General features: G+C 44.0%; 1 protein-coding gene across 1 annotated transcript in view; it reads right to left on the reverse strand.

The window, feature by feature from the left end:
- Positions 1 to 10,705, reverse strand: part of DNA2 (DNA replication helicase/nuclease 2) — a 34,444-nt gene extending 23,739 nt beyond the window's left edge. Inside the window, exons 1-5 of the mRNA XM_066621399.1 lie at positions 10,639 to 10,705; positions 8,978 to 9,151; positions 7,531 to 7,714; positions 4,971 to 5,113; positions 3,143 to 3,274 (exon numbers count right to left, since the gene is read on the reverse strand). Of these exons, the coding sequence (XP_066477496.1) occupies positions 3,143 to 3,274; positions 4,971 to 5,113; positions 7,531 to 7,714; positions 8,978 to 9,151; positions 10,639 to 10,679 (674 nt within the window). The 5' untranslated portion in view covers positions 10,680 to 10,705. The remainder of the gene's footprint in view (positions 1 to 3,142; positions 3,275 to 4,970; positions 5,114 to 7,530; positions 7,715 to 8,977; positions 9,152 to 10,638) is intronic.
- Between the last annotated feature and the right edge of the window lie 380 nt (positions 10,706 to 11,085).

Raw genomic sequence — 11,085 nt, forward strand, 5'->3', positions numbered from 1 at the left:
ATTTAATAGTTTCCTTAAATTGTTATTTTAAATTTTTTAAATGCACATAATGAACCTCCAATTGAGATTCTCTCGCCATAATCAAAGCAGCAGTAACCTGCTTCTTCAGGATCCTACATTCAGAATCATACCAGTCATAAGATCTACTTCTCAGACTAATATTGTTGCGCGTATAATTACTTAAAAAAGGTTTTAAGGCAGCAACAACATTATTATAATGTGACAAAGGATCACCTTCCTTAGCTATCATTGCATCCCTAAAGCCAATTATCCGCTCACAACTCAAAAGCCCTTGAATTTTAGCACTAACCTGACTGGTCCATTTCACACAACTTGTCACAGGACCTAAATGGTCAGTAGGGTGATGGATCTCTCTTGACTTAAATTGCTCAACTGTTGACAATTTGAGCGATAAAGGGAGATGGTCGCTCTCTGATCTACTGAGTACCCTAAAATCCAACAAATCCGGTAGCAATGACCTAGAAATAGCCACATAGTCTAGAAGTGAGGGTTTAGTCCCCTTCCAAAAGGAACACACTGCCGGGTGATCCTCCGGCCATGAGCCGTTAAGGATTATTAGATCTTGCTTTATGCAGCATTGGGCCAAAAATAAGCCCTGACGATTACACCTACAATCGTTAGAAACCCGTTTGCGCAATAGAGGAGCGTCAGAGAAAGACGAGGGTAAAGCTCCAAATTTTGTAAAAAGTTCCAAATCATTTCTGCCCATTTTAGCATTAAAATCCCCCAAAATGACCACCTGAACAGAAGGATATGCCTCTTGGATCTCCCCGAGATGCTTCTCAAAATTGATCCATATTTGCCTTAAGGTGGTTAAACCCACAAGTGGCGGGAAGTACACATTTACCAAAATTAAGGGAATTGGCTGTAAATTAAGTTTTACCACCAGAGTATAACGGTCAAAAGCGGGCAAGGATTCCACTACAATAGACAAATTTGTAGAAACCAATGAAAGTAATCCCCCCTTAAGTCTGCCCTTCCCAAACCAGGGACTGCCAGGGTTAAGAAAGCTCTAAAGCCATCTACTTGGGGGGGGGGGAGGAAAGCCAGACTTCCTGAAAACATAAAACATCCCATTTCTTAATGAAATCAAAAAAATCAGACTGCCCAAATTTCCCGGCCCACCCCGCCACATTCCATGAAACAAGATGATGTACATTAGCTGCACTCGGGTCAAATACCCACTGAAGGAGCCTGACTATTTGCAACAGAGGAGATGGTAAAACTAATATCGGCTGCCACACAAGGATTCAATACCGGGGTCACAGCCCCCACATTTCTACAGGGAACCCCATTGGAAACTCTTTGAATCCCTACTGGGCTTGAGCCCAACTCCACAACAGGATACAAGTTTGCAGTTTTTGGAGAACACTGAGTACCCTGAGCTAGACAATCCAAAATTGTCTGATCATTGCCAGATGAAGGTTCATCAGCTTCCAACACAGTCAAATTACTAGATAGATGACTTTGCTGTAAAACATCAATTTCTATTAATCCAGGGGTTTGACATCCACTTTGTGCTGATAGGAGCACCAGGCCATGGGCAACAGACGCAGACTTTACTTCATCCAGGGTATTCTCTCCAACCTGAGAAGGGAGCAACAGAGAAGTTGAAGAAAGAGAAGGTATCATGGACTGTTCTTTAAAGTCCATTAAACACTGTAGGTCTGGATGAAAAGTCCTAGGAGTAGGTATCTGCTTCACAGCTACCTCCATATCCATCAAATCTTCTGGAGAAACATCCTGTTTCTGGAAAAGAGTAGAAGCTGATGTGTCTTGTATGTTTTCAAAGTCTTGCACCAGCTCTTTCAAGGCAGAAATCAAACGCTCCTGTTCTAGCAGAGCTAGCTCTGAAAATGACTCTTTCAATTGAAATTCAGAAGTGGGGTCCAAGAGTTGTGAATCCAGATGCTCAAAAGTTCTAGGCCTAATAGGAGAAACCTCAGCCCTAACTGTATTGGGATGTCTAACTCCCGAGATTGAGTAAAAGCAATAATGGGAGGTTCATAATAGACTTTCTTAGGTCGTATTCCAAAATGATGTAAAAGAGAAGATGACTTAAGAAGCATTTGAGGTATAACATCCTGTCAAAAAGACAACAGGATATTTTGCCAATTGGGAGAAGACCTTAATTTGGTCACATTCTGCAAGTCCACCTCGCGCAAATCACAGCGTAAGAGACTGCTCAGAGAAGATTTTGCTCTGAATTTTGTGTGCCATCTGCCATAGTTTAGCTGGCTCTGAAAAATGGAGAGGGAGATCTTGCAAGGTTGCAATCTTCCCCTCCTCACTTCCGATGTTGAGGAAACAACAGGAATGTCACCCACACAGGGAGGCCTGTCCTTCACTGTGAGTGTTTTCAACTGACGACACAAAGCCTCTAACTTACAGGCCATAGCCTGCTAAGATAGTAAGCAGAGTTTGTGAGATAAGAGCACATTGTTTGCCAGACAGGGCTTTCAGTTCCTTGAGACCTATCCATTCCAAATTATCTGTGCTGGTAGCTGCATTACACAGAGCTGGATTTCACTGCCCCCTTGAAAACACCGGAGGATAATGGCGTCTCACTCCTCTCTCCAGGATGACTTAATGTTTGACTCCCTTCTTCTACCACCTCGGCACCCTCTGAGATTAATTCCACAGTCTTACTCACTTTTCCATGATTAAGTGGACATTCCGATAACAGCAGCTGTTTAGAGACCTTGACGCTGCGTTTCTTCTTCAGGGCGGTTTCCCCGGAGGCAGCTGGGCTGGTTCTCTGTCGTTTACTTCGTTTCTTCATACTTACAGATAAAAGCTGATTTCTTATCCCCAATAGGGACATTTGCAAACCAAAACACTTGGCTTGCAAAACTGCATTCAGAGGTGCCATAGAAAAGAAAATATTGTAATAAGGCACACATAAACAGGAAAAAAGGAAGTTTTTTAGACGGAGCTCAAGTAAACGCGTGCAGCCCCAGAGGCAGCCTCCCCCCCCCCTCGGATTTGTTTGTCAGGAAGGGAGTTGGACAACCCAGATTTACCCTTTTCAATTCTATAATGCTTACGTACTTAAGAAGTTCCACCTACATTAGCAAGACCACAATAAGATAAAGTTGCTATAAAGTAAACTGTGTCTTACAATTTGAGCTGTATGTTTTGGTGATTAACTTGGCTGTGTTTGTACATGAAGTCGCTTGCCCATTTAGTAAATGATGGAAGGTATTCCTCTATCTCTTGCATTATATCATTTTGTTTTAGATTTAACTGGTACCTGCAGTAGCAAAAGTAGGAAGATATGTTAAATGCTATGCAACAAACAGCAGAACAAGAGGAAGAAAATATTCATATTACTATACTCTGTATGACAGAAAAGTATGCAAGTTTTCAGAATATGCCCACATGTAAACATCTTCAGTTTCAGAACCAACCTATGCGGAACTGTACTTTATAATATTTTCTCTAATATACATTAAACTATATGAGACAGGTGTGCAAAAAGCTTTGCTGAAAACTTAGCTTTAACTAAGGGCTGGTTCAGATGAACACAGCTTTAAGTTCCCTGAATCCATGCATTCTCTTCTTCCCTACCTCTTCAGCTCAACCACCATCAACATCCTTGTTTGTGTAAACCCTGACTCTGCTGGCTCATATGAAGTGTGGAATTGTGGTTTAACAAATCAAGATGTAAAACCAAGTTGAAACTCTGGTTTCCCCTTCTGTTTTGTGAACCAGAGTTAAAGCATAATTATCTGTTTTACCTGGACCAAAGTTTAAACAAACTAAGATACTGACATTAGACGTTCATGTTGGAGTTCAGATGATGGGAGAAAAGAGCAAATGGGCTCAGGAGCTTGCAGTCATATTTTCAGTCTTGAGGTATTGAGAACAAAATGGTTAATATTATAATGCCCTTGTACAAATCGATGGTAAGGCCACACCTGGAGTATTGTGCCCGGTTCTGGTCGCCACATCTCAAAAAAGACATAGTGGAAATGGAACAGGTGCAAAAGAGAGCGACTAAGATGATTACTGGGCTGAGGCACCCTCCTTATGAGGAAAGGCTACAGCGTTTGGGCCTCTTCAGCCTAGAAAAGAAACGCCTGAGGGGGGACATGATTGAGACATACAAAATTATGCAGGGGATGGACAGAGTGGACAGAGAGATGCTCTTTACACTCTCACATAACACCAGAACCAGGGGACATCCACTAAAATTGAGTGTTGGGAGAGTTAGAACAGACAAAAGAAAATATTTCTTTACTCAGCGTGTGGTTGATCTGTGGAACTCCTTGCCGCAGGATTTGGTGACGGCATCTGGCCTAGATGCCTTTAAAAGGGGATTGGACAAGTTTCTGGAGGAAAAATCCATTATGGGTTACAAGCCATAATGTGTATGTGCAACCTCCTGATTTTAGAAATGGGCTATGTCAGAATGCCAGATGCAGGGGAGGGCACCAGGATGAAGTCTCTTGTTATGTGGTGTGCTCCCTGGGGCATTTGGTGGGCCGCTGTGAGATACAGGAAGCTGGACTAGATGGGCCTATGACCTGATCTAGTGGGGCTGTTCTTATGTTCCTAATCTAAACATACCATAGCTGCTGATCATGTGTGCCAGCTCTAAGAATAACTGCATTCTCAGTCATGGTATGTTAACAGAGTAAATTTTTGTCCACATAAACAGTCCTGATCATTCTCCATATAAGTGATGACATGGACAAACATAACATGCCAAACAAGCAAAAACAGCAGTAAATCATGTGATTGCTATAGCATTGCAAAGATCAACCTTGTATTGAGCATTAAAGCTAAGAAAAACCTGGTTCTTGAAGCTACAAGACCGTGCAGACATACCTGGGAGTAAGCCCCACTGAACACAGTGGAACTTACTTCTGAGAAAACATGCATAGGATTGTGCTGCAAGCTCTATATACTGTCCAAATCACCCCAAAGCCTGCAGCAACACTTACAGATCTTTTAGATATTTTGGTCCATGAACAGTTGAGAAAGCAATTTCTTGTAGTTTCTCTTGCATAAAATTTGCTCCTGCTTTCTGGAAAATCTCATGTAGGATTGTACCAATTAGCATTTGACGTGAACCAGGCTCATGTCTCTGAAAAACACACACAAAAAAAACAGCTATACATCACATGTGCACAGTATATTGTACCCTAACTTGCTATGAACTCCAATTTTAGTTCTACAGAGATGTGCAAAGTAATCACTATCAGTAAAATCAGCATTTCTAACAGAAAGAAAAAATACATTAATTCAGAAATCTGAGGTGCTTTGTTTTCAAGGCAAAATGCAAATATTTTAGAATGCACAAGCAATCTATTGGGAATGTTTCTGCATACCAGGAAGAAAAGGAAAGACAGGCACACCAAAGTAGCAATCCCATCATTAAACTGGCTATCTGAAATAAAAAATAGGTGAGGCACATTATTTCTGACTTGAAAATATGAACATTCATCAGCATGGAAATACAGGTGGAACCTTGTTATTTGTGAGGGTTCAGTTCCTGGGAACCCATGTGAATACCGAATTTTGAGTGAAACAAAGTCACATGAAATTCGGGGTCCACCCAACTCCAAATGCAACCGGAGCTGTTCTGAGGCCCGTGGAGGCCTTGTGCAGTCTCCACGAGCCTCAAAATGACCTCTGGAGGTCCTAGAAAAGCACTTCTGGTTTTCCAGAAGTGCCCTTCATGCATGCATGCATGCAGCCTCCATGGGCCTCAGAAAGGCATTCAATAGCCTCAGAGGCCACTTCTCCAGAGGGGAATGCAGCTGTGCTCCAGTCACCTCGAGGGTCTTCGACATTCTTCACAGGCCATAGTGATCTCCAGAGGTCCTAGAAGGGCACTTTCTAGAAGGGCATGCATGCAGCCTCCATGGGCCTCAGAAAGGCGTTCAATAGCCTCAGAGGCCACTTCTCCAGAGGGGAATGCAGCTGTGCTCCAGTCGCCTCCAGAGGGTCTTCTACATTCTTCACAGGCCATAGTGACCTCCAGAGGTCCTAGAAGGGCACTTTCTATTTTCCAGAAGTGCCCTTCTAGGACCTCCAGAGGCCTCTCTGAGACCCATGGCACAGCCTCAGAAAATCCCTCAGAGGCCTCTTCTCCAGAGGGGACTGGAGATGTGCTCCAGTCACCTCCAGAAGCTCTTCTGAGGCCTGTGGAGTTGCATGCAGTCTTCACAGGCCACAGAGTGGCCTCCAGCGGTCCTAGAAGGGCATTTCCGGTTTTCTGAAAGTGCCGTTCCAGGACTGCTGGAGGCCTTTCTGAGGTTCATGGAGGCTGCGCACAGCCTCCACAGGTCTCAGAAGAGCCTCCGGGGGGAAATGGAGCAATGCTCCAGTGCCCTCCAGAGGCTTCAGGTTGGGCCAAGTGTGACAGCTCAATGGGGGTCCAGAGGGCCTGTGTTGAGCCAAATCTGTGGATGGAAAACCCACAGATAAATAGGCTCAAACTGTATGTATTAGAGTTAGCTTCTCACGCTCACATATAAGCTTAAGGTGGCTTACAAACTTTGAATGCAGTATATACAAACCTGTGTTTTAAATAGATAAAACTATCTGCTTATCACAAGACAAATGCATACATAAATGAGAAGACATATTCCATCAAAGGCAGACATGTTTCATCAAGTGCAAGCTATATCTACAGAAGAAAAGCCAGCAAAAACACCTTTTTGCCCATCTTTAACAATCAACCCAAAGGAACTATTAAGATCAGCAAGGCACATAGTCAAGCAGTCCAAAACCTGTATGTGCTAAGTAGCTGATGTTTTTTGCAAATCAAAACTAACACGCAGAAGGAAGAAAACAAAGAAAAGGAGCACAAAAATAACATGCTGTCATTGATGCATTCCAGTGAAGAAATAGTTTTTCATATACTGTGCTACCTGAAGCCTTGGAATAGTTCTTAAGAACAGTCTTATGTGAAGTGTATTCTAGTTGTTAAGCCTCAAGGCTACTAAAGCATGCTAGCTATCAGGTCTGAATTCAACTAAAGCCTTAAAAAGGATTGTACCCAAACCACTGCTTGCACAAGTAGACTCTCAGCGAGTGCAGCAGGTTGGAGAGGAAAGGGAGCCTCCCCGCTTTTTCGCAAGCACTCAGTGTGAGAGGAAGGCAGACAGCACTCGCACAAACTGCAGTTTGACACAAACCACTGTAAAAGACAGGCTCTGCCCAACATGAGTGTGGCACAGTATATAGTGTTGGACTAGGAAGAGCCATGCTCAAGCCAGCCATGAAGCCAACTTGGTAATCCCTGGAGCAGTTACTATCTCTTAGTTTAACGTACTTCATGGGGTTATGTTGAGGATAGACATAACAGCAAGGCACACCATCTGAGCTCTTGAATGAAGGATGTTAAATAAATGGGTGGTGTATGATCTAGTTTAGGCAGAGATTAGTTATTTGTTTGTTTAAAGTAATAAACACCATTAATGTAATGGCACCATTAATGTAGATGTTCTAGTAAAATCAAATATTGTGTTATTTTCCAAGTTTTTCCCCACTTACCCTGAACTTTTCACTCAGTACTGCTTTCCTCATACACCGAATGCTATTTGATACAGTGGTGCCAGAAAGCAGTAAATCTGGATAGAGAATTAAGTATCCTACATCTGCATCTATTATCCAGATACCAGAGTTGCACTCTCCTTCTAGATGAATTATATCACCAGGTTGCACGGGAACAGATATCCTAATAAAAATAAAAATAAAAGTTATCTATTCTGTCTGTACAGACTTGCATATATAGTTAATCATGGGCTACAGGTAAATAAATAAAGGTGGGTAGGTCTTCCAAGGAAAGCTGTACTGACTTTTTAGGAGGCCTAATACTGCCCATTCTCCTCCTTAACCAGCAAGGACATATATGGGAAAGTAGTTAAAAATGAGAGAAGACTGGGAACCCAATGGAGAACAGCTACAGAGACCAAAATACCTTAAAGACTAGTCAAATTAAAACATATTTGCAACAATAAAACAAAATTGGATTGCTCTTTATGTAATGAATTTCAGTTTATGCATATTTCTACCGCTAAGCCGAACATATTTTACCATTAATTAAAGTGTCAGAAGTAAATCTTACAGTGAATATACTACATGCTAACCTTTTAACAATGAATAGAGATGGAACATTATCTAGTATCTACACATGGCTGCTGGGATATAGTAAAAAAAACAAAATCAGAGAGAACATCATGTGATGTCCACTTGTTTACTTATTAGAATATTTCTACTGAAAGACTTCTTGATCCCCAAGAAGAAGAAAAAAAAGAGGGTAGAAAAATTTGGGCTATTTTTCAAGCACTTGTTTCACAGTTAAGCTGCAATCCACACTTACCTGGGAATAAGTCCATACAACTTACTTTTGAGTAGATAGGCCTAGGCCTAGAATTGCACTTAGTTTTTCAGCTTTCTACCAGAATTAGGCTGTGTCTAGGTATAGCACTTTTTAATGTACTACTTGATTATCTACTATGCATTAATTCTTTGTACCCTATCTCCAGGTAGGAAAGGCAATTCCTTTCCTACCTGGATATAAAAATTTGAAGGACCAAAAAAAGTATTGTAAGTACACCTGGCTACAAGGCTTGGGCTTGCATGTTCCCTCCTGCCCAGCTGCAACATGAACAGATAATTCCAATCAAACCTTGCAACAAACCATAGCATCAAAACCTGGAAAATTATTATCCCAAACCATAGCTTGCTGGATTTAGATACTAAAGCCAATTATGGTTTGCCGCTAACTGTGGCCAAAAGCTTCCGATTGTGGCACGCATGGGAAGAAGAGGATAAACATGCAAACCTGAGGCTCATAACTACTCATGCACACAATGCTTGAACATGGTTTAGCACTGCACCTGAAGACTGCCTTAAAAACTATAGAGAAACCAGGATAAAGAACACATTCCCCACTGCTACCCATCACATAAAATATCTATATTTACATAGCAGTTACCAGTCATTCCTTAAGATGCACAACTCAGTATCAGAATCATCAAGGGGACAAGAAGCTGTGATTGTCAGGCGCTTCTCAAGACAGCCGTGTTCCTGTACTCTTAAAACGCAGTATCTATTGTTCAAACCTTTGCAGAGCACCGTATCAGGGAAACCAATGAATTTCTTCCGAAACCTAAAATTACAAATACATTAAGACAGGGCTGTCAAACTCATTTCTTTCAGATGGCTGAAGTTAGCATTCAGGGCTTCAGCTGAGGGCCAGAAGTGATGTCATTAAGCAGAAAGTGACATCATTAAACAGCTAACGCCCAGAAATCAGACCCTGTTCTCATATAGAAACTCATTAACTGCAAATAACAGAAGAGAAAGTACACAAATCTTGATCATATTTCAAGATTTGGGAACGCCCAATTTTCACGTGGGCTGCCTTTTCAGCTGTAAGCTTTCGGGGGGGGGGGGGGCTTGTTTGACACCCTTGCATTAAGGCATAGGTAGATCAAAATAAACACAATGTGTAACAGGAGGGCCCACTGTTAATAAGATCCATTAATCTCATTTAATTATAATTTCACTCATTAAAGCAGGAATGCACCAGTAACTCTTCCTTCTTTTCCCCCACCTCTCATTAAAGGACAACTTGTCTCCAAACCTTCTACGTTTTAGCTTACTTTGCCAAGTTAGTAACCCAACTAACATTGCTGTTAACTGTATCATAAAAAAGCATAGTAATTTCATAATTGTGAAGGATATTCCGCTTCTAGTGTTATACTGGACTAATCTACAGCCAAGTGAAGCTGTGTTTCTTGGAGATGACTGTGCTGAGTGTTGGTCAATGCAGGGAAGGCACAATGAATGCATTTCACTATTTGCTACAAGACAAACTAGAGTAGTGTTTGTCAAGGTTTGTCCTCCACTGTACCACATTACATGGTCCACCTATTCAAAGTACCACCTGAAGTAACTGGCGATGACATCATCACCAGCTACATCTGGGTTGGGAGGCCAGATGCAACACTAAAACACCAGTAAGAGGCTCCTGATGGACGGGTGGGGTTTTTCTGAGTGCAGAAAAGCCTGCTTTGGAGATCTGCACACCAAGCCAACCACGTTTGTGTCATGCTCCTGGTCCCCCTGCCAGGCGATAGGTGTCCAGGGTTCAGCGAGTACCACCAAAAACCACCACCAGCGGTAGTTGAGGTACTCACACCACCAGTTAGTTCCGTGTGTCTCAACCGGTGGTACTTGAGGTGGCACCTCAAGTACCACCGGTTGAGAAACTGGTGGCATGGGTACCTTAAGTACCACTGGTGGGGGTGCCTGGTGGTACTCGCTGAACCCCTGGACACCTACTACCCGGCACCAACCCTTGAGGTACTTGACCCCAAGTTTGCCTGCTTGTAAACTAACGGCGGGAGGCCGGTGGAGCACCGCAGCCAGGAGGAGGATGCGAACCTTCCCCCCACTACCACCAGCATTGAAGCCCCCCCCAAGAGCTGGAGCGAGGCGCGGGCGGGGAGGAGAGCCCAAGGCTTCGCCTGCAGGGAGCCCACCGACGGGCAGGGCGGAGGCAGCGCCCCTTCCTCGCGGGCGAGCCCACCAGCGGCGGGGAAGGCGGGAAAGAGAAGCCCCGCCGGCGCCCCCTCTGCGCCCGGCAAGCACCTCTCCGGTGGGGGCGGCTCGTCGAAGAAGCTCCTCTCCATCAGCTCCTCCAGCACCGCCTCGTCGAACTCCGCCGCCCCGCTCGGCGCCGCCATGGCGAAGGGACCGCTGCTGGCCGGCGGGAAGAGACCCGCGACGAGCCTCCCGCGCCCCAAGTCCAAGACGGGCAACGGCGCAAGCGCGGCGACCGCGCCGGCCTATGAGGTGCTCGAGGCGGAGCCGCCTCCTCCCTCTGCTCTTTGAGTTCTCGCGCGCCAAGGCTTGTCCCTCTCCCGGAGTGAGCCGCTGCCTGTCACAGCCCAAGCCTAGCCACACTTTCCTGGGAGTAAGCCCCATTGACTTTAATGAGACTCACTTCTGAGTAGACATGCACAGGATTGGGTTGTCAGTCAGCTCAAGCCTAGGGGTGCCTACTCGGAAGTAAGTCCCGTCAGAGTCAATGGGGCT

Source organism: Tiliqua scincoides, chromosome 3 (assembly GCF_035046505.1).
Source record: "Tiliqua scincoides isolate rTilSci1 chromosome 3, rTilSci1.hap2, whole genome shotgun sequence".
Lineage (NCBI taxonomy): Eukaryota > Metazoa > Chordata > Lepidosauria > Squamata > Scincidae > Tiliqua > Tiliqua scincoides.